Here is a 23,442-nt window from a genome sequence, read left to right on the forward strand (position 1 = left end):
TTATCATAAACTGAGTTTGATGACAGCTTTCTAACTCTCAGAATACCGAAATTTCTTTTCTTCCCTTGCACCAAAAGAAGCCTTTAGAGTGCTCTGGCCGCTACCAAGATTACCTACTCAGGAAACAAAAGCCACAATTCAGCATGACCATCATGTATGTAGAAACACACGTGATGGTCAAGCAAGCCTTTACTTTGCACTCCTTGCTAACATGGGTCAAAGCTGTGAACTAAGGGCAGGATTTGAGAAGACTTTGCTTAGGATAGGAGATATCCAGCCTTGGATGGCACTATGTGTTTTAGACAGGCCATCTTAATTGCTGTCCCATCTCCAGGTAAGAAGGGTTATACGACCAGCTGGGGAAGAGGCGACACCATGCACATAAGCAGATTGCAAGACACCACCTTCTAAAACACTTCAGCTCTACCAGGTGTCCTGGGAAACCTTCAGACCAGCCTTAGCTACGCATGACCTTTTGGTGTTTGGGAAGCCTCTGGACTCTTACTTTTCCTTTGACCATCTGCTCCATGTTGGATGACAGATCATCCACTTCCATCTTCAGCTCACTTTTCTCCTTTTCCAGTTTCTGCTTGACCCGCTGCAGGTTGTCCAGTTGCTCCCCCATCTCAGCCACACTGTCTGCGTGCTTCTTCCTCAGGGTGGCAGCTGTGGCTTCATAGTGCAGTGTGGCCTCCTCAAGGTCCCGCCGTAGCTTCAGGAACTCTGCCTCACGTTTTTTGTTCATCTCCAGCTGGGCAGCCGTGGCTCCCCCAGCCTCCTCAAGTCGCTCACTTAATTCCTCCAGCTCTCGGGACAAATCTGATCTCTGCTTTTCCACCTTGGCTCGAGCAGCTCTTTCTGCTTCCAACTCCTCTTCTAGTTCTTCTATACGAGCCTACCAATGAGACATGAGGACCTTTGGGTCACCTTCATGATGATTCCCATTGGAATACCCTGAAGCACCTTACAAATTGTTATACCCTCTGCCAGCCCCAGACTTTACAAGACAGGTGGAAGCACAGCAACTTGCCCATTTGTGCCAATATATCAGCTCTTGGGCTAGAATAAGAATGATGAGTCACATCTTTCCCACAGTAGATTGCTCTCCAAGCTCTAGTTCAAGACATTTAGGTCAAGCGTATTCACCTTATGCTCATGCACTTGACATTCAATTGAAGTACATGAAAGAAGTTACTTGATAGTAGGACTAGCAGCAACAAATTGTCATTGAAGTAGATGACTCTTTGTTCCCATTATAAGAACTCTGTGACTGAAGTAACCTGCCTCTAGGAGTGTTATGACAGAATTTCAAATACAGCAGTGTGTAGAATTGCATAACGAATATTCATCGGGAGCAGTCTTTTTTTATTAAACAGTTATTTTGACTGATCTACACGTCCAAGTTATGCAAATGTTCTTTTTTTACAAAAAAGCAGAGCTGATATTTTGGATTATGACATTTTTGTTTTGACTGTGTCCTTTTAATTTCTGTTTAAAATTTCCTGTGCATTTGAGCCCTTCCCCTAAATTTCAAATCCGTGCTTATCACTGCTGAACTCCTTCCCAGCATCCACCCTCAGGTCCATGGTTTTAAACAGTATTATTTGCTTAAAACAAAACACCAAAGCCTTTCTGCCTTGCCTGAGACAACTAGCATTCTGTGGTCATGTCACATGTCCTGATATCATATGTCCTGATATCATATGTCCTGATACTGGGAAGGAACCACTATAACACAAGCACCCTGAGGGGAAAAGGGATCAGTCTGGAAAGCTACGGAGTTGCACCACTTTGGGTCTCAAAGCTGAACTGCTCATCCTAAGACACATGAGAAAGAAGCAAGCTGACCTGAAGCTCCTTGATCTTCTTCTGCAGCTGCATCACTATAGCTTGTTCATCTTCTATCTTGGAATTCAGCTGGCTCATTTCAAATTCTTTCCTGCCACAGAAAGAAAAATCCTACTGTCACAATTTTGCCTGTAGCTTCAAGTCAGGCTTTTGCAATATTTAAAGAGTTGTTCAATAAAACTTCTAACATATCTAAAAATGAAAGCAATCCTCATGTACTGCTATTTGCATGAAAACACATCTTCCTCTGAGCAGCATTTTCCAAGTCAAGACTCTGCATGCATTTGTGCAATTATATTTCTTGTTCTTTGTGTCATACAAAAGTAACATTATTTTCAGACTCAATGGAAAAATATATTTAACAAAATCAGGTCTTTCAACAATACTGTCATAGCTAGTTAGGATGAAAAACTTTTTAGAGACTTCCTTCAGCTTTCTCCTCTAAGCAATGAAAACATAAATAACTACTTTTTTTTTTTTTTTTTAAATGTTGGAAAGTATAATGAATTCTAATGTTTCAGGTATACCATGCAGAATTAAGAGTGATTTTCCCTCCCTCCTTGGCTACACACTCTCCCCTCATGGAATTTCCTTTTAGCCACCATCAGAGCAGGATAACACACCTGAAGGCTCTGAAATGACAGTGGTAACAGTGCTGCTTTATTTTGTACAACAGAATCGGTCTCTTACTTTTTTAGCTTTTCTTCCATCTGCAGCTTATCGTTCTCTAAGTCCATGACACTCTCTTGGGTCAGCTTCAAATCCCCTTCCAGTTTGCGTTTTGCCCTTTCCAGATCCATCCTCACTTTCTTCTCTTGTTCAAGTGAGCCCTCAAGCTTTAGGAACAAAGTCACTTATTAAATATATTGAACACAGATGGTTTACAACAGTCAGATCTACACTGAGCCCAGTTTTTTGCTGAGCTCTAGCAAGTTGAGAAGCAGAAGTACTTAAGTGCGAGCATCCTATTTTACGTTTTTTGTTTTCTAGCAGCCAGTGGGCATATGGGCTAAAGAAATGTAACATAAGGGTTAGTCCACGCAATTTGTGCAAACATTACAGTTCTCTTAGAAGCAAAGTTCTTTTTGACTTCATGCCAGTTACCCTGCAGATGCAAACTGAGTAGATTTTCCCTTGTTAGTGCACTCCTTTCAAAGGCTGAACTACACAGGTAAGTTTTTATAGTGTTCCTGTAATTATACCTTTTACAGACAGCACAAGGAGTGTATTTCTAAATTCTCAATTATTTCTAAAATTACAGTAATACATTTCGAAGCTTTGCAACACTTCAGACTCATGAAAGCTCTCGGTGGTGGACAAACAAGCCTGGGGAAACATGACGGCAGAGCCAGCTTACATCATCCACTTGCTGTTCCAGTTTCACTTTAGCTTTGCTCAGTGTGTTGACCTTGTCCTCCTCTGCTTGAAGGTCATCCAGAACTTGCTGATGAGCTTCCTGCAAGGACTTTTTCTCCTTAGTAAGTTTGCTGATATTCTCATCAAGAGTCGCCATTTCTTCTGTCAGATTTTTGACCTGTGTGAGAAAGGAAGATGTATTTGTAAGACTTTGAAGCAAGGCTTTATCATAACCTGGTTCAAATGACTGTCTGTACTGAACTTGTATGCAGTAAGACAATGGAAGGAAAAGGATGTCTCCCCCCAACACCCCTAACCCCATGTGGCTTTTTGAGTGACATTGCAATCAAGGGATACAATGTGTGGCAGTTCTTATTGTGGGTTTAGTACATTCTTTCAAATGTACTAAATTCTTTTCAAGTGTCACTCCCATTGTGGTGGACTCCAACTTCTGATTCTCTCTGGGAGAAGTAGGAGACGAGTTTTACATTTACAGGCTCTAAGAAGAAGAGCTGGAAGGACTCATGGTTACAGCAGAAAATTGTTCACTTAAAAATGCCCAAATTAGACATAATTCTTTTTCTGAAATGAGTTTTGCTGCAATTCAGCTGAAGGGAAACTTGGGCTCGGAGTTAACACTTTTTCCCTCATAAGGTCAAATAACTCTGTATATACTGATCCTTCAGTGTAGCCTGTGCTACAGACAGTGTAAAATCATCAGAAGACCAGTAGTTCTTGTCATAAAGGTAATCCATACCCAACCTCTTTTGAATACATGGTGAAGTTCTAAAGGTACCTTGTTTTCAGTAGCATGCTTCTCTTTCTCTACTTTTGCAAGTGTTATTTCAAGATCATCAATGTCCTTCTTGAGTTCAGAGCACTCATCTTCCAATTTTCTCTTCTTAGAAGTTAGCTCAGAATTCATCTCTTCCTCGTCCTCGACCCGCTCCGTCAGTTCTTTGACTTTGGCCTCCAGCTGAATCTTGGATTTAATCAACAAGTCGCACCGTTCCTCAGCATCTGCTAGAGTGTCTTGCTCCTGGTGTGGCACAAGAGAGAGGAGAGCAATGACTGCCTGGCCTTTTTTCTTCCTCACTTGTCCCCTATCCTCTCACTGGTCAGAGAACCTCATCCAATGCTACAGAGCCACATAAGGAAAATTTCCTACTCCTGATTTTAGAAGACAAGACCAACAAGTAATTAACGGAGCAGGATGAGACAGTGGTGAGCATGACTAGTCACATATAAGACTGCTTCCATATCTAACTGCCAGGGACGTTGCCTTGGACAGAGCCTGTTAAGATTTGCATTGCTAGCCCACCTGGTTGTATGCTAGAACATGAGAATTTCTATCCACTCTAATTTTTGGCAAGACTCTGACAAGACCAACAGGTTATTTTAATTGAATTGCACTAACAAGCTGGTCTGTAAGACTTTGAGTTTTAAGAACATCTAATAAATATATGAATATATGTGTCTACTCACTGCTTGGAGCTGGAGAAGCAAATCATTTTTTTCCTGAACTAAAGACACTTGCTTTTCTTCAAGCTCCTTTCTCCTGGCTTCAGATTTTTCCAGGGCCTCCTTCAGTTTCAAGAACTCTTCCTTCATATTGGCCATCTCCTTTTCAGTTTCTGCAGACTTTAGAAGAGGTTTGATCTTAAAGAAAAGCTTCATCCAGGGCCAGTTCTTCACAGCCATAAAAGCACGGATGTTCCACTGAATTACAAGAAGGGCATCCCTGGTTTAAGAAGAAAACAAACAAAATTCCCTAAAGCTTAGCCTGAATTGAGAAAGTGAGATTTTTTTTCATTGTCAGTCAGTTTTATGGCTTTGTTCTCAGTAATATTAAGAACTTGTACTAGGTTCCAAGATATACAAGAAACTTCCTCTCTATCTCTTGATTTTCAGGGACACGGAAAATTTCCTAATCTGATTTTTACTAGAGCTGCAGGCAGCTAATATACAGTTGCTATTACTTTTATCATACACCCACTTTAAACCTTTAATTTAGGGTTAGCTATAGCCTTAGGGTCTGTAATAATGGCTCTATTTAATATATAATTAAATGGTGATGACTATTATCTGCTAAGATTGAAGGGGATGCCTTCATACCTGCGTTCCACTATCTTCTGAAACTCAATCCTCATCAGTCTGCCACGTGCTCTTGCCTGGATCATTGTTAAGATTTTCGCAAGTCTCTCATCTCTCATTTCTTCTAGATGGCCCAAGAGACCAGCCTTGAAGAACACCTGGTACGCACAGATGTCATTTTACCATAACGAATGATTTTATTCCAGAGTTACACAGACCTTATTGAAATAGTTCAGAAGAACGGTATTTTTCTTGACACATTATAAAGTAAAAGAGTACAGAGGGCCAAATACTACTTGCATCAGGGACTGCACTGTACAGTTCCAAACTTGTTTTAAAACCAGGTCTCATCTCCCCAGTTTTGAATAGGCCAAACTATTTTACCGCCACATTTTTATTGCCACAGTACTTTTCAACTGTGGCAGGCTTCAAAGCAGGTCAGCTGAACCACAACTCCCAACTCCCAGAAATCTCTGCTAATGGCATCAAGTCATACTTGCACATGGCCTCATTCAAAAGCTGCAGCTGATCTTGTGGTCCATATATGTTTGAGTGTACCTATATTATATTAAATGAGCTATTGTTTTACTTGGGGGCGTGGAGCATCAGCTGCTGCTGTCTCTGATTGTAGTGTTACTCTAATAAAACCTTTGTGCGAGCTTGACCCAGAGAAATAAAATTCCTCTAGCACAGCTTAAAAATTAATATCACTTTGCTGCTATATTGCTGGTTCCTTGTATTATTAATTTTTCATTAATCGCTACCACCAGAAATTGCATAATGTCCTATTCTGCAAATTAGATATTAGATCCAACACTTTTCTCTTTTCATAAGCAGTAACGGTCTTTTCTTGTTACCTTGGTGTGTCCAAAACGATATTGGTTATGGTCAACATCTAAAGATGCCAGCAGTTTTTCAGCAGCTTTTCTGCTATCCACAAATGTATCCTCTGGGATCGCGCCTGGATTCAGAATGCGGTACCTGTTAATAACAGATGAGCAATGACTAAAATTGACCTAGATTCTGCTCCCCCCCCTCCCCCAAAACTTAAAGAAAATAAAATAAAAAGTCACCTAGGGTAATTTCCCACTTTGCATCTACACAGAAACAAGCAAGAACAGAATTCTGCTTTCCATGTTCAGGCAAACTGAATGGAAAATAAACTTGGATGGAATAAAATACCTCAAATAAAAATGAGAATGCATGCTTTGCTTATTTTCACTGATGGGTTAGGACAGGAGACAACACAGCTCTGCATTACCTTTGTTTAAAGTCAGCATAAAGCACCCTGTTTGGGAAACCCTTACGGCAAATGCGGATGCCTTCCAGGACACCATTACAGCGGAGCTGATGCAAGACAAGGAAAGCATCCATTTCACCTACAGGGGAAAAACAAGGCTAAATTAAATGGAGCTTCTCCATAGGGCTTAATCTTCACTTCACCGAGGGCATTGGAAAATGTGAGGTGTCATCTCCTGAAAGAGCAACACCATTGGATAAGGTGAACAACACAGAACAGTATTTAAGTACAATCTGGTGAGTTGGAAGTAAGTATCGGAATGACATAGTTCAAGTGTACTAAAATTTTAAGACTGTTTTGTCTTCCATACCTGGAGTTTTTGATTCATTGGGAATAATGCATCGCACAAAGTGAGGGGCTGTAGATTTTAGGTTAGTCATCAGCTTATTTAAATTTTCCTAAAACAGACATATTAAAAACACAATTAGCTTTAGTGGTTCAGTGGAATTCCAATCACTTATTTCTTTGGTTTGTTGGCTGTTAAGTTTATTAAGATCATCTCTAAATAGTCTGCAACAAAATTAGAAGCTTACCAAAATTATTATAGAGAAATGTGTTCAAATAAAAAAAAGTACAAATTAGTTTTATTATAGGAATCCACATCAGTTTTAGCAAAGTCTTAAGAAGACACATTTTACTTACAATCCCAGAAATGTCAGAAACAAGATGAACCACAAGCAAGATGCAGTATCATCCTGTGGAGCATTTCTGTAAAGCCAACTGCATTTTTGCCTAGCCACTTCCCCACTCAGGGAGAATAGTTCACCTTTCCCATCTGTTCCTCATAAAAGGGTTTTTTATCCTCCTGGCCAAACATTTTCCCTTTATTGATCTTAATCAGACATCTCCCAGGCAGGCAGCAAGCTAGCTTGGAAGAAGCCAACCATTCAGCACCTACCAGTGATCACCAAGCTCTGTGGAAAGCATTTTGTCTAGTAAGCAGAAAATGAATACCATTAGAGGTGGAATCAGCGCAATTGTTCAAACTGAAAATTTCTCATGTGCCAGTCAGGATGATAAATGAGACAACCTGAGTGGGGTAACCAGCAGCTCCTTGCGTGCTGGAAAGTGGGCTTCTATTTGTGGATTATTAAATTACTGAGTGATCCTTCAGCTATCTTTACACTTCTTCAGTTATCTTTACACTTCTTCAGCTAGTAAGATACAGCTCTCAGTTTCCCACGTTTTCCTTTCATGAGGAGTACCTCCAGACAAGATAAAGTGACATGACTAGTGGCAGATGGCTACTTCCTTCCCTACTGGAGGGTAACCCACCTGACAGCTTCCTCAATGTTACTCAGAAGAAAAATGGTAAATTACAGGTCCCGTTTTTCCCTGAGGATGCTCCTAGTGACAGCTTCCACCAGGAGCACGTGCCAGTCCCAATAGAAGGGAATTACTTGGAAAAAAAGAGGCTATACAACACTCCATTCGACAACTTTTGTTCTCCATGACTGCACTAACCCCAGGATCCAATTACAAACAGCAATCAGATAGGGACTAGCAAATTACTTGTAATCAGTTCCTATTCCACAGACGTGCATGAAACGATAAGACACAAAATTAGTGACAAAGGTTGTGATACTTTCTCGAATAAAATAGAAAACACTTCGTCTCCTGAATGTTCAAAGATAAAATGGAGCAGACCCTCATCCATGTGGTTTTAATAACAATATATTTGCTTAGCCAAGGGCAGTAACCCAAGCCGAGAATCAAATTCTGATGTTGAATTTCTTTTTTTTTTTTGTCCAATCAATCCTTAACATTATTCTTCAATGTATTGTCTTAACTCACACCATCAGGTGGGGGGAGGTAAACAAACCTTGTGCAATGAGGACACTGTTTGAAAAGAAGCACCTTTCTTGCGTTTCTTTTCTCCACCCTGGTCAGCTAAGAAAAAAAAATGAAATAAGTAAAAATCACAATCTGTATCTCAGTAAGGGGTACAGGCAGTGCATGGGAGACAGACAAATTGTTTTAATGGTACAGCTTCCTTTGAATGAAAGGTATAGCTAATGATTTGATGGTTCTGATTGCTTAAATATTATACAAAACATTCTGAACATCAAGTGTGATATTTTGCAGATCTCCGTCCATACTTAGGGTTTCTGTCAAAGACCACTGTAAGCTTTCTGGATTGCATCTGCATTTCAGATCTACCCAGCATCACTTGGTATGCAGAAAGTCCATAAATATGAATAAGGCAGAAAAATAACTTTTAACAAAAGAGTCACTTGGAGTTCATTAAAAAGCCCATAGGGTGAGATGATGAGGAAAAATAATGCTTAGGGAAAATTTATACTTTACATTGTACTGTATAGACACTGAGTCTTGTGTCTGCTATGCAGTCACTGAACTTCTGCAAGTAATATTTGTCCAAAATAGAAGGAAATGAATATTTATTTTGTAATTTCAGATATAGTAGCTTTGCATCCCCTAAATTTTGCTTAAAGCTTCAGAGTCACAATCACTCGGATCCTCCAAAGGAATTTAGGTTCTGACATGACCTTCATGAAGTTTCACAAGAGCCAAACATGACCCAAAAATGTGCGGCAATTGCTGCAGCTTTCTAAACACTGGACCATTAGATCATTCCCAGGAGGTCTGGCATTCTGTCACCTGTCAACAACAGTCAACGTAAAAGGAGAATCGAAGAGTGCAATGTGCTTGATGCAATTATCCACAGCCTTTCCCCCTTTTGAAAGTGACACTGTCAAGACTGGAAGAAGCTAATCTGGACAAGCTGTTTTTTTTTTTTTCTCCTGACACTGACGAAAAGCAAGGTAGTATTCCGACAGACAGGAATATCCACAGGCAAATAGGCAGTTAGTAACTTCCAAGAATTTGCAAGTGGCAGTATTTTTGTTATTTACATTCAGCTCCATCTCTTATTCATATTATGAAGTCTGCAGCCTGCTTGCTTCCTCAGAAAGTGTCTTATGATTTATGACAAGCACATCTGTAGAAATGAGGTTACTAATAAATAGGCTGTAAGTGATTGCAACTTCAGGACATAAGAGCTACATCTTTGTAATGAATGACAGTCTTATTTACTTAAGATCAATTTTCTGGGTGCTTGCTACTTGTCTTCTCACAAATAAAACAGTTCTGTGTAACACATACAGGTTAAATACTTTCTCAGACATACTTAAATCTTGTTAAACAAACAAACAAAAAAACCCAACAAACAACCTAACTGCAAACAAAAAGGAAGACATATTGGCAAAACCATCTACTTTGACCAATGTGGAATCGTGTTCACGTACCTTCAGTGTCTACTTGCCACCAATCCAACAAAATATTCCTAAACTCTCTCTTAAACTTTGTATTTCCTCTTTAAGTTAGGGTGGCTAGCAAGGAGGACTACAGCATGGGAAACAAGACCTGTTCTTCCTCATAGGTATTTATGTACAAAATCTTTTGTGCAACGCTTGCCTGCATATCTGAACACTTGCATGCTCAAACTCCCACTGGAGTGTTCACAACACACAGATTTCCTTGCCAAAATTGCTCAGAGGTATTACACATTCAAACTAGCTGAGTTAATGGCCTCCTTGTATAACTGGCAAAGTCCTACAGACGCTGCGCACATCTAAGTAATTAGTAACTGCCTCATTTAGCATTGAGTCGATTGCAGTTGAGAGATTTTTTTTTTTTTGTTTCTGAAATTCATTGCCAAGCACACATCCCAGAAATGAAAGAAAACCCATGTGAGCTGATTTTGCTTACCGCTGTCAGCACCAACGTAGCTTTCAAACAAGCTTGCCAGGAGTTTGTTGGATGATTTTTGGAAAATACCTACTACAGTTTCATTAAGCGGGTCTTTGTTCTTCTCAAGCCACCCAATGATGTTATAGGGAACCTACAGCAAGACATTGAAAACAAACCAGAGTTTGGAAATGTTCCCCTTCAGGGCAGCCAGTAGGTCTTTATGGTTTGGCTTGAAGCCAATGACCTTTTGTGAAGTCTCAGAGCAGTACCAGCCACCCAGTTCTTCATCGCTTCCGCTCCAATTCTCTGCTTCCTAATTCCCAAACGTCCCTTCCTAATAATTACCATCTGAATCCTGCACACCCCTTCCAAACTATCTGGTCCCTGCATCTTCTCATGGACTCAATGCGGTTGGCTGTAGAGATACCACACGTCATCAATGCCCCAGGAACCCTACTAATAAGTGCTGAACTATAAAATGCACAAGTAATAATTTCACTTCACAACAGTGTGATACACTGAAATAATCAAGATTTTCTGACAGAAATGTAACGATTAAAAATCTAACTTCAGGACTTGGCCACAGCTCTGTTTAGCGGGAAAATATGTTCCATCCCACAAGGGGATAAAAATTCTAATTTTCTTTGCTGAATATATTAACAACTACAGATAAATAGCAAGATGGGCATTGTTTCTCTTAATAAATACAAAATTAGCTTAATGTTCAACTACAATTTGAAATCAACAGCATCAGGTAGGTTCCAGCTCTGCTGTGCTGAGGCTTCATATCAACTCTAGTTTGATAAAAAGTTTCCTGTCCCCCTCACAAATAGTGTCTGCCCATCTGGTCTGAAAACAGCTTTGAAACCGAGCAAGTTTTGGCTCAGGTATCAAAGTACTGGATTGTATTCCCGTTTACACCGTCACCAGCAGGCCTGTTAACTAAACCTTCACAGCAGAATTAACATTTCCCTTGGCTACTTTGACACGCTGGTCTTAACATGAGTAAAAAGTGACGTTAAATCTTTTTTAAATATCCCTGAAGTTAGGCAGAAATTACTTAGTTCATTTGTACAGGGAACCAAGGTGGAAAGTTAGATGCTGCTGCTGTTTAATCACTGGTCTGAATCTCACTATAGGAAAAATGATAAAGGCAAAGCCAGGCATATTTTCAGCAAAAGCGCTGTTAGTCCTCCTCAGTTTGTTTTGGTTTATTTGCATCTGGTGGCGTCTTACTGTGTTGCAATTCTTGTGCAGAGAGAGTAGATGGCTGCTTTTACTCCTCACTGTTCCTTTCTTCCCCTCGTCATCCTTTTCACCCTCCCTCGTTCCGTGATATAGGCCAAACCCCACCTGGAAGACCTCTAATACAAAGTCTACTTGCCAGCAGGGGAACTTACTGCACCAGCGTAATGAAGAAGTTCAAAGTGAGCTTCATATTTCCTTTTCTTATCAGGTCTGGGCTTCTGCAAGTTAGGTGACTTGCCAAGATGATTGTCATAGAGTTTGGCTTTGAATGTCATATCTGTTGCTTTCGGGAACATACATTCCTCTTCAAGGATAGACAGGATTCCCAATGGCTGTGGATTTAAGAACATCTTTGTTGGAAAATGCTTAGGCTCCCTGATTTCAGTAGCTGTCCAGCCTTTAGGTTTGATCTGATTTAATTTTAAGCCTGCAGAATTTCTTTTCATCCTGAGGAGGAAGCCTTTGACTATTCTGTTAAAATAGTAACCAAACCTTTGACCACTCAGTATGTCACTTCTGCCTTAGAAGGCTTTACGATAACTTCCTTAGAAAGGGTTTGATTTACATTTCAAGGCAGTTGGACCAACTAGAATTTTGATATTTATGTCTCAGGAAAAGATGAACTAACTTCCCAGCACTGGACAAATTGTTTGAGGGACTAGGATCATGTGCAGATATCCTACCCCTGGAGAAGAACGTGATCAAGTAGAAGAGCACTTAATAACCAGCCTTTCTACTTCAGCTGTTCCAAATGTCCTGCTAATACAAGACACAAAATTTCATTTTTCCTTGCATATCAGCAGGGTTAGATGCCATGCCGTAAGAGATGGCAGAAAAAGAGATACAGGAAGAGACAGCTCTCCCCACCAAGACCGTATTATACTCACAAAGAAGAGAAAAGGAAAGGCATATCCCATGCCGAGGAAGTGGTGAGAGGGAAACAGTAGTTCCAGGCTAGGAAGAGCACTAAGGACTTTGCACATCAACACGTAATGTAAGAAACAGGAGCCTCACAGGGATAGGTACAGGGCACGTGACTGAAAATTATTATTTGCCCTGAAAAGCTGACAACTAAGTTTGATGCTAAGCATACATGGAACAAAGTAAATGGAAGAACAGTAGGGACAGAGAAAAACAAAAGTAAAAACCAAGGAAGACTACACAGCCATACAAATTAACAGTTACAGCTTGTGGTTACTGTTGGCTTTGTAAGGCAAACTTATGGAGGTCAAGCCAAGTAGCCACAAATGCCAGAAATACTGATTTTCCTTTGATTCTGTATTGCATGTAGAAAGGCAAGAAACTTGTCCTACTGTTTATTCTACTCTGTTCACTGGTACTTGCGGACATCTCCAAGGGACCATCATGAATAAAACCAATTCAGTAAGTACACCTCAGCACTCCTGTACATACCTTCTCAATTAGGTCAATACAGGCCTGCAGGTCCATGCCAAAATCAATGAATACCCAATCAATGCCTTCCTTCTTATACTCTTCTTGTTCCAGGACAAACATGTGATGATTGAAAAACTGTTGCAGTTTCTCGTTAGTGTAATTGATGCAGAGTTGCTCAAAGCTGTTAAACTGCAGGAGATAAAAAAGAAGCATTTGCACCACAGTTAACTACGGTTAAGGGCTTGGTAGAACCACCAGAAGAAAACATCTAAAATCTTCTCAACAGTAACTAGTTGAGAAACTACTGAGCATAACACTGAAGGCAAAAGAGGGGGGAGTTCAGTAGCAGGCTGCTGGCTGCCTCATGTGCTGTCTTCCAGAGTGTTAGGATGCCCAGATTTGTTCAGGTCTCTCAGGATGCAAGTACCTTTCTTTCAGCAGCATGCCACACCAGTCCTGTAAAGCAGAGCCAGTGCGCTTTGCTCTGCTGCATACATAGAGCGACACGTAGCAGCAACAGCATTAAGCACTTATCTTCAGGAATGGATTCTCAGAAACAGAAGTTGTGATGTGCTTTCCTCACATATGAACAGCCCAGGTCGGAAGTGATCTTGAAAGATCAACTGGTCCAACCTTTTGTGGGAGAGGGAGCCTAGATGACATTGTCTAGCACCCTGTCCAATCACATCTTGAAAACCTCCAGTGATGGGGACTCTACCAAGTCCCTGGGGAGGTTGTTACAGTGAATGATTATTCTCACTGTAAAAAAACTCCTTCTTATATTGAGATGAAGATATATCTCTTATACTGAGATACAAAGAGGAATAAATATGAGTGGGAACAACACATTCTCCTAAAACACAGCCCAAAGCACGTGAGATATTTTTGCTAAAGGTTGCCACCCTCTTCCTCCCCAGGAACTATGAGCATGTCCAGCTGTGCTAAATGGCAAGTGTTTTCTACATCTATTAATGGGAAAACCTCATAAAACCATGTGCACTATTTGCTTTATGTCTTCTCAGCACTTTGCCTTCTGTTCCTTTAGAAAAAGAAATACCCACCCAAGAGCTATAGCTTTGTATCTTTTATGACCTTCCACCAAGTCCTGACGCATTAATACTCACATCAAAGATTTCAAACCCAGCAATATCCAGGACTCCAATGAAGAACTGTCTTGGCAGCTTAGTATCCAAGGTCTTGTTGATACGGACCACCAGCCATTTGAACATTCGATCATACACTGCCTTAGATAAGGCTCCAACAGCATACAAAACCTAGAATACATGTTTCAAAACGCCACTATGTGGAACAGAAATCACTGTGGAACAAAAGGATTTCAGTGCAGTAGCCTACTTCAATCCCTATTTATGGTTGAAATGAAATTTCACAATGGTTCTTATAATCACCAAGGCATACTTAATACAACACATAGGTTCTCCCATTATCTATGCTGAATTTTCTTCAAATTATTTTTATTTATATGTATGTATACTAACACGTACATAAAGTGCTAGTATAGTGCCTCTTGGGAAACAGCTTGACAGCAAGTTGCAACTGTTTTAATTCCTTACATTGCTGTGGAAGTTAGACACCAGAAAGCTCACAGGCTGGATGCCAGCCATGATGTCCAGAGCTACTGCCAGAACAAGGCAGGTCTGGGCTCAAGTTGCTCATTGCCATTTGCTTCTAATTTTTGAGGAATGCTGTGGCATAAGCAGGTGATATGAAAAGTTTGTCAAAAGTCTCTTCTTTAGCTTATACATGACTACACTGACAGGATAGACCTCTGTCCAGCAGTTTTCTAGTTTTTGAGCCTATACCATAGCCTGTCTTCAAACAACAATTTTCATCATAACCAAAATGCCGCAGCATCTTCTACAATACTGCTACAGCCACAGCAGTGCTAACCCAAGGACTTCTGTTTCCTAAATTAAGAGATACCTTTAAGTGGATATTGCCTTTAGCTGATTGAGGTCACACAGAGCTTAAAATTACATGAATAATGAATGAGTGATGAGTGAATAAATAATCCATGACTCAACTCTTCTAGGTAACTATTCTCATCCAGAATTAGATATTAATCCCCATGTGGTTTTATTGCACCTGGTTTCCTTGGGTGGCCGCTACTAACACCTCAGAAAAACAATCCTATCAAAGGCAGTGCCAGTCACTATTCCTTTGTCAGTCTCTACCAATTTTCTGCACTTCACTGTCCATTCCCCCAGGTTTGGGGATATAAAATGAGAACAGCTACTAGAGGTACGCGCCACCATTTCTAGCAGCCTTCTGTCCCTCTGAGATGTTACAGATTAATCCTCAAGGCTTGTGGACAGGTATCCAAATGCCCTAAAAGCTTCTCCTTACCTGTTCAACACTTTGACCTTTGGTCACATACTCGTTGCCAACTTTCACTCTAGGGTGCAATAAACCCTTAATCAAATCAGAGGAGTTGATTCCCATTAGGTAGGCAGCTTTGTCAGCACCTGATCAAGAGAAACAAGGTTTTAACTGGCTTTGAAATTCCACACAGAAACAGGCCTTGCCAAGAAAAATATATTAAGTAAGTACATCCACTTCCAAAGACAAACCAGATAAAGATCTTTCTTTTTTAATGATTTGTGCTATATGTGCCTGTACTTTCCCTTGTGGTAGAGAAGGTCATCTAGCTACCTTAGACCCCAATTGAGGCAAGAATCACACTTGAGAAATTCTTCAGGGATAGGGAAAAGAACGTGTCTCAACACTGGTTATAGAAAGTTTCAGGTGCAAGAGAAGTAAAGAAGCAAGACCTGAAGACATGGAACAGAAAGCTAAGGCAACAACTTTTTAAAACCATTTTGTTCGGTGGTCACAAAAATGGAATTTCATTGGGTTTCTCTGACTGTGCCTATTCACCTTCTACTAAGTAAGGTTACCACTGAACAAGCCACTGCTACAGACAAAGCACAGCACTCTTGGCTGAGCAGGAACTACATTGGGCAAGATCAAAGCAAACACGCTGCTTCTTCCTCAACACAGTGCATGATATATGCCAGACTTCTGAAGGTAAGGGGTAATTTGAGGTGTTATTCTTACTTTCAGTGCCATCAGCTTCTGCCTGCTCTTCTCTGGGCCTTTGTTTGAATTTCATGTTCCCGAAGTGCATGATAGCACCTGTGAGCTTGTAGGAACCAGACTTCTCATCAGGCACAAATCCCAAGATGTCCATGGCTTGCTGTGAAAAGGAAACAGATATTTTGTCGCTTACCTATTCAAAAGCAATGGCATTTTGCAGCCCCGCAATATACCTTTGCATGACAGATATTACTAACCTGCCAAGGGGTGTTACCTCACAAAGCAGCCACTGGAACACCCTGAAGACCCAGCAATGGCTGGGGAGCAGGAGGAGAGCTCCCTTTATCTAGCATTTTATGTATCAAAATTATAAGAACATTGTGTCCATGGGCATTACATGGAGCAAGGCCAGATTCAGAAGTATAATAGTTTATCAGGCCTCGTGCTTCATAGTATGAATGCAACTAAGACCCATTTCTACTTTCGGTTTGGTCCAACAGTTTCAGTGTCAGAAGTTAGGCTCCTGCCAGCACTTTCCCTCCCCACACACGCCTAATCTATGAAGCACAAAGTCAAATCAATACAGGCTTACATCCGTTGCCAACAATTCTTCTCCATCATCCAAGTTGTCCACTGTAACTACTCCTTGTGAGCAAAAGTGGTAGTCATATGGGTTGGTAGACACCAGTAGCATATCTGTAAAAGAACTGCCAAGGTCAAAACTGCCATCCATTCAGGATATCCCCCAAAAATGGAGATCAAAAGATCAACTCTGACATACATGTGTCTCTGCACAACTGTGTATAAAGTTGTTTTCTGGGCTTTTTTTTGTTTTGTTTTTACAACTGCAGGGCAGCAACCAACTCTCTCATTCTACTATTCCAGTCTGAAGACAAAGATTTAGAGAGAGCATGAATAAAAAGAATATGGGCATACTGCATAAACATTTATTAAGCATGTTTTGCAGTATACTGGGCTCACCATTTCCTGTAAAGCCCTACTTTCTGCCTTGCATGCCTGTAGGGGTAAAAATCCCATCTAAGTACAGAGGAGAAAAAGATTTTAGTATAATCCAAGACAGGGACAATAGGCATGGTTCCTCCTTTTTATGAGAGACTCACAAAATAATGACTTCCAGGACTCTCTGCAAAGGATATTTGGCTCTTAATGAACAAAAGCCTGAATACGGGTCTCGCTTTCTCTCTTTTTTCCTTTTCCTTCACATGAAAACCGAAAAATGTAGAGGTGTTTTCTAGAAAGCTAGCTGGCTGCAAAGCTATAGGGAGAGTTCTACTTCCCTAAATCAGCAGAAACTTTCGCCCACATCCAGCAGACCAAGGTTTCGCCTAGATTTCAATCTTTTATATACATACACGCATACCTACATGTCTAAATACATGTGTAAATATATACATGTCTATCAATATGTGTATACAAAAACATATTCTCTGTAAGTCTGTGTTACTTTGCTATGTAGTCACTGTTATGTATTCATTTATCTACATTTATATTTTTCTATATTTATACATATCTGTATTTAGATATGTATGTGTTTATATACAAACGCATACATTTCTTGTCTAAAAACCACAAGTCCCCATTGGTTTCAGCCTCTTCGAGAGCCTGCAGACATGCTCCTGCTGGCCAGAAAGGTGTGTGTTGTTGCAGAGTACACAGATAGACAGTTTATGAGAAAGAGAATCTTTCCAGCACAGGCATTCACACAGGAATCTCAGTGCAATGCTGCCTTGAATCTTTCCAGCACAGGCAGGAATCTCAGTGCAATGCTGCCTTGAAATCTTTCCCGTAATCATCATTAATTAGGCCACATAAAAGCTAAGAGGGTTAGGGACTTGATCACACAATGTCAGGATAACAAGACTTCAAACCAGATTATGATTGCTATGGCTTAGTAGCAGTTTAGTGCAGCAATAAAGTGACTCTTCAATGTATTTCATAAAATGTGTTTCTTCAGAGCACAAATTAAAGTCAGCAAACCACATCACTTAAATAACTAGTGAAGGTTTCATTCGAAGCATTAGGAGATGGGAACAGAGAGACCTCATCTGCTCTCTGCTCTTCTCCAGCAGGTCTATGGGACCACACTCAGCCAGAGAAAACTTGAAAGGAGTAAATCAGCAGCAGGCAGCTTTGCATATTCGCCCTTGCCACAGAACATGCTAGGGTGCCACTTTTCGCATGCGGGGCAGAAAGAGGGGACTAGCTTTTCTTCGTACATCGATAAGCAAATCTCCTCATATGTGAAAATATGGATAATTAAAGTTTTATCACCACAAATGCTTTTGGAGGCGCAGCATTTTCCAGATGTTTGGAGACCTTGGTTTATGCAAATTCATAGTGATGGTTTTTTGCCTTTATAACGCTATGTTTTAAAAGTCCTGTCTTAGACTAATCTGTAATATCACTTCACTTTATAGGGTACCTGCATCAGTATATGACAGACAAATGGTCTCTGTTGCTGCCATTGGAACAGCATTTTTATTAGAGAGTATTTGTTGGTGGAAGTTCAATTTCCTCAAGCGGAAGCGTAAGGGCCTTCCTGAACACAGGTTTGCCCCCTGCCCCCTCCTCAGCCACTGTCTATTCGGCTAAAGGTTGGTTCTTAAAAGCTATAGACCCATGTAATGCTTACCCAGTAACTCTGGTTTCTTTCCCGACAGGATTTGGTAGAAGATGTGATAGTCTCTTTCACCCGGTTGCTGGAAAATCACTCGGGATTTCTCCAATAAATCTAGTTGCACAAAGTAAAATTCAGTGAGACAGGCTCTCCAAGCTTTCAGATGAGCAATTGTACTTTTTAAAAAATGAGAGTTTGCTGCTTACAAATCTCAATATCAGCAGATGACAGCTTGCCTGTGGTTCCAAAATGGATTCGGATAAATTTACCCTAATTCAGACAGAAGAATATTCTAATTAGCGCATATAGTATACACAGAGGGAAACAAAGGATACTGCTTGAAGGCAATCATTTGGCCCAAAGAATCAGTTTAGGCTAACTCATTTACTTTGCATAGGCAGATTTTCAATGAGAAATATCAAACAATGATACCACGCTTTTCCAAGCATAAATCTATGCATACAGCTATGTAATCAGCTTGAGGGAAAATGATAACTGTGTTCTTATCTGCCAGGCTAAAATATGGAAATGCATGTAGCTTCCAGTTTTATGATGCAGGTTTACTGTAATGCAGGACTCAGAACAATAATGTGGGCATGAAACACACAGGCTCCCTTTTTGACTCCTCCTCATTTGCAGTCCTAACTTACATGCAACTGCTTGCATCAGAAGGGTGTTGTGATTTTACACTGCTTTGCCCATAATATTTGCACATTCATTCCCCCAATTTTCATAAATATCAGGTAGTTTTCAATTACTTTATCATATTCAAACACATCAACCTTTTTAAGTAATTGATTTCCATTCCAGCTGACAAACTCCTTATACAATTGTGTAGCTTTCCACAGATGCTTACAACCTCTGACCCTTTCCGCCCCTTCCAATCTAATTTTTAACCGGATTTGTTAGGGAAGTGTGGCTAGAAACTCAGGCTGTCATCCTCATGCCATTCCTTTTGGACCTCGGAGCTAACGTCAAACAGATGTGGCAGAGGCAGAGCTCCCGAGGGGATTTCTCTCCAGCAAGCCTAATGGAAACGAGGAGGGGCCCAAGGTCATGTCAACGCTGAGGGACAAGCTGGGGCAGCTTGCTCAGCCAAAAAGGTAGATGGTATGGGTCAAAGGTAGGAGTACTGCTGCATGTGTGGGTCTGCAGAGGGGAAAGATGTGGGAGGGAGCAGGGACTGTGGTGTATTTCTGAAACTCGGTGACACAGTAGAGGTACTATAGGGAGAGGGAATGACTTAGGCTAGTGGAAAACATGGTAGAAAAATAGGCAGTCCAGGGGGAAGATCTGCCATTGCTGTTCAAAGGACTTCATAAGTTCGGCTTTGCTTGTCTCCTCATCATATACAGTTTAAACAATTAGTCAGGGTGGATCTTTCTTTGTTTCTTTTTATCTTTAATCCTTCCAGTAGTTTTTCCTGGTTACAGCGTGCTTTGTTATTCTTCCACTGTGTGGAGATCCAGCCATTTTAATGGACAAAATGAGAAGCAACTTGTGAAGGGATTATTACAGAGATGTTATTATCTACCATTGTTGAAGAGGACATCATTACATTATGTCACAGACTTACAAAACGTGAGGAGTTGTCATTTCTCAGGGTTTTGGCATTTCCAAAAGCCTCTAGGGCTGGGTTTGCTTGAATGATTTGATCCTCCAAGGTTCCCTGGGAATCAAGATTGAAATAGTATTGAGAAACCTACAGTCCACAAACTTAGCCATGCATTCACTTCTACAGAGAAGCCTCCGAAGCAAAGTGATTTAGCTCCACCCTCGGGGTGTCACAGTGTGAATGGCGTAACAGCAAGATCATCAGTCAATTATGAGTGCTTAAAAAGCCTAAAACATTCCACTGCTCTCTACCATTTTGCTTTGTAGATCTGATATTTTATGCCATCTGCATACGAAAGAAATCACCTTATCTTCCCATGTACTGTGAAGCATGTGGGGACATCCAAGTGGATGTGTGAAGGAGAGGGGCTATTGAGGACAGTGACAAGCACTAAAATGCATTACATTTGAAAGCACTTAGAGCTTGTAATATTTGGGATTTTTGGAGATGAGAAAAGCATTAACTCTCACACAAACTTCAGTTTGCTGAAGTAAACTACTTAGGGTCCAGAGATCCTTCACTGGGGCAACCACACAAACTGAAATGCTGAGGTTCATGAACACAGACTGACAGAGCCCAGGACCATTTTCACATGGAAAAGATAAAATAGCAAAGCTGATGACTTACCCCAGTTTTGGTAGCTGGTTGCTGTCAAAAGAGGGACACATAGGAGAAAAAAAAAAAAAAGAAAAGAGAGAGCGTGAGTACTAACATGAAGGACATCACAAAAGATAAAGATTAGCAAGGTTAGATGTCTAGTGGACACCAACATACCAGCCAGACTTTCTGAAGCTTTCCTTCAAAAAGCACAGGTGGCTGTTACTTTGCATTCACCATACATCACAAAATAGCCAAGTGCTGTTCCTATCTAGCTCTAACCCCTGCTCCAAACATCTGCCTGGTTTTGCTCTGGAGATGTTCCACAATGAACCAAAAGGCTAACTAACTGGACAGAGAAAAGACACTGGTGCCAGGTGGTAAGAATAAAAGGATGTAAATGCAAACAGACAAGTTAGACAATTAGATCGTGCTGCACTTGAACTCTTGGATTATTTGGAAAAAAAAAAAAAAAAAAAAAAGGGTGATGATAATGAAAATAAAATGCAACCTGAGCTGATAAATTACATGGAATATCTTCCAACTGCAATATCTGCTATTTGCACAATCGTTCCATGAGCACATCAGGTTTCACACAACATTATGAGCACCAACCTTACCACACGCAGAAAGCTGGCTCTGGACCACTCAATTATTTGTTAAGAGAGCCTTGCAGGCCTCAGATGAATGTACATTAGATTTTGGTGATGTGAGTTATGTGTACAGAATTCAAGCCTGGCTGCAATTTTGGCCTTATAAATACAGTTCATAGGAATCAGTTAATTCATCACGAAAGAGTGCTGAGCCTTCAAGTGCAATGAAGCTTGTGGTGAATAAGCTCATAGCAACACAAGATAAAAACCAGCATGAATACAGTATTCACTGTAACCTTAGAGAGCACTTATAAGCAGAACAGCACTTATCCAAACAGAAATACAGGAAAGCTGATTTAAAAAAAAATCTTTTGTCAAAACATTCCTTTTTTGTGGACAAAAAAGCTTTCAACAAAACAGACATTTTGATGAGAAATGATAATGCTAGTCCTTTTGAAAACTATTTTCTATGTGAAAAAAAATATTTCTTAATCTTCACAGTCTCCCCATCTTTCGACCATCTTTAACACAATCAGAAAGATATTTAACACACTCGAAAACTAAAAATCCTTGAAAAAAGCAGCAGCAACAACCAGCTGTTCAGAACCAGGAGTGGTTTTGCTGCTCCATCTGGAGCGTGGCAAGTTCAGATGAGCATTGCCTTTCTACCTTCAGAGCAGCACACTCTCAGTAATGCCATGTAGAAGCACCAGTATCTTTTCCCAACAGTTTCTTTCCTTAACCATGCCTGTTGAGGTCTAGCACATGGTTTAGTGTTTAGGATGTAGACTTGTGAGGTTAGTTGTACACAACAGAAAAACCTTGGGAGTCTGAAATGAAACAGCCACCAGCAGACTTACGTTCTTTTTACCAGGTTCACCCAGGGCTGCCACTGTGGCAAAGTACTGGATGACACGTTTCGTGTTGACAGTCTTGCCAGCACCGGATTCTCCGCTAAGGGAAGGAGGAAGATAACATAGGCAGTGCTTAAATAGTTGTAATCCTTTCACCCTCCTATCCTGCCAGCTCCTCCCTGCACATAGGCTGTTCTCAGAATCATTGACTCTGATTTCTGCAGCCTGTTGTTTGGCCACTTCAGTTGAAATCACGTTAAATTGACTCAACAAAGAGGTGAATGCCTACGATAGTAGCAACTAATGAATTCTTCATGTGACTAGGCTCAGAAATCTAGTACAAATCCATGCTACACCGAGCTTCCTTTAAGAGCACGAAATTTTATTACAAACATCCAGACTGAGGATCTGAGGTATATCTATATATAGCTAATGAGTTGGGAAATATACAGAAAAGCTGCAGCAATTTGCCAGCATTATCCAGAAGAACATGTGAATCATGTAGAGAGACACCCAACTCTCCATCTTTCATGCTTGTCAGTAAATGATGTGCCACTTCTTTGCTGCTTTGGTCATCTGCCTCCCTTTAGATGTGTCTATACAACACTCATAAATACAATTTGCAGCAAGAGCAACCACATTGAAAAGAAGGAGTCTTCCCAGTCCAAAGATGGCAGCCACAGCAAGGCTCACCCTGGAAGAAGCTTCTTTAACTGCCTGCTGATTTGTTTTCGTGCCTACTTGGAAGGAATACCAGATGGGGATCAGAAATGGGCCAGTCTCCATCAAACCCTTAGCCACTCCTTTCCCATGGGGCTCAAGGCAGCCATCAGATGGACAAATTGCCAGTTACTTGGATCAAGTTCCAGGCAATTTAGCTGAGATTTCAAGGGTCAGCTTGTATTTCAGTAGGATTTTTTTTTTTCTTCTGAGGTTTTTGCAGCAACAGAGTCTCAAATCAGGGAAAAAAGAAGCACTTACGTGATCAGCATCGACTGATTCTCCCGATCTGTGGAGGGGGGGGGGGAGAGACAAATTTAGTAGGCTGTACAAATTGCTTATTATAATTGCAAATGTGTACCAACTATTCCAGAATCAGTCCTGCAAGGACAGGAGAGAATCACATGAAGCAGAGATGG

At 40.7% G+C, this 23,442-nt stretch overlaps 1 protein-coding gene across 2 annotated transcripts in view; it reads right to left on the bottom strand.

Moving 5' to 3' along the window:
* MYH15 (myosin, heavy chain 15) overlaps positions 1-23,442 on the bottom strand; it is a 45,372-nt gene that overhangs the window by 16,717 nt on the left and 5,213 nt on the right. The window contains exons 5-28 of one of the 2 annotated variants that reach the window (XM_009886435.1): positions 23,285-23,312; positions 22,310-22,403; positions 20,887-20,907; positions 20,221-20,313; positions 18,851-18,914; positions 18,660-18,758; positions 16,599-16,702; positions 16,028-16,166; positions 15,317-15,435; positions 14,077-14,226; positions 12,971-13,141; positions 11,710-11,889; positions 10,328-10,460; positions 8,421-8,488; positions 6,909-6,996; positions 6,560-6,677; positions 6,156-6,279; positions 5,320-5,456; positions 4,690-4,945; positions 4,001-4,243; positions 3,206-3,382; positions 2,539-2,684; positions 1,849-1,939; positions 506-895 (exon numbers count right to left, since the gene is read on the bottom strand). In XM_009886435.1, coding sequence (XP_009884737.1) covers positions 506-895; positions 1,849-1,939; positions 2,539-2,684; positions 3,206-3,382; positions 4,001-4,243; positions 4,690-4,945; positions 5,320-5,456; positions 6,156-6,279; positions 6,560-6,677; positions 6,909-6,996; positions 8,421-8,488; positions 10,328-10,460; positions 11,710-11,889; positions 12,971-13,141; positions 14,077-14,226; positions 15,317-15,435; positions 16,028-16,166; positions 16,599-16,702; positions 18,660-18,758; positions 18,851-18,914; positions 20,221-20,313; positions 20,887-20,907; positions 22,310-22,403; positions 23,285-23,312 — 3,233 coding nt within the window. Of the gene's footprint in view, positions 1-505; positions 896-1,848; positions 1,940-2,538; positions 2,685-3,205; positions 3,383-4,000; positions 4,244-4,689; positions 4,946-5,319; positions 5,457-6,155; positions 6,280-6,559; positions 6,678-6,908; positions 6,997-8,420; positions 8,489-10,327; positions 10,461-11,709; positions 11,890-12,970; positions 13,142-14,076; positions 14,227-15,316; positions 15,436-16,027; positions 16,167-16,598; positions 16,703-18,659; positions 18,759-18,850; positions 18,915-20,220; positions 20,314-20,886; positions 20,908-22,291; positions 22,404-23,284; positions 23,313-23,442 lie in introns of both variants that reach the window. The other variant, XM_009886436.1, reaches the window with a different exon arrangement.

The sequence above is a fragment of the Charadrius vociferus genome, unplaced genomic scaffold (assembly GCF_000708025.1).
Source record: "Charadrius vociferus isolate BGI_N301 unplaced genomic scaffold, ASM70802v2 scaffold496, whole genome shotgun sequence".
In the NCBI taxonomy this organism is placed as follows: Eukaryota; Metazoa; Chordata; class Aves; order Charadriiformes; family Charadriidae; genus Charadrius; species Charadrius vociferus.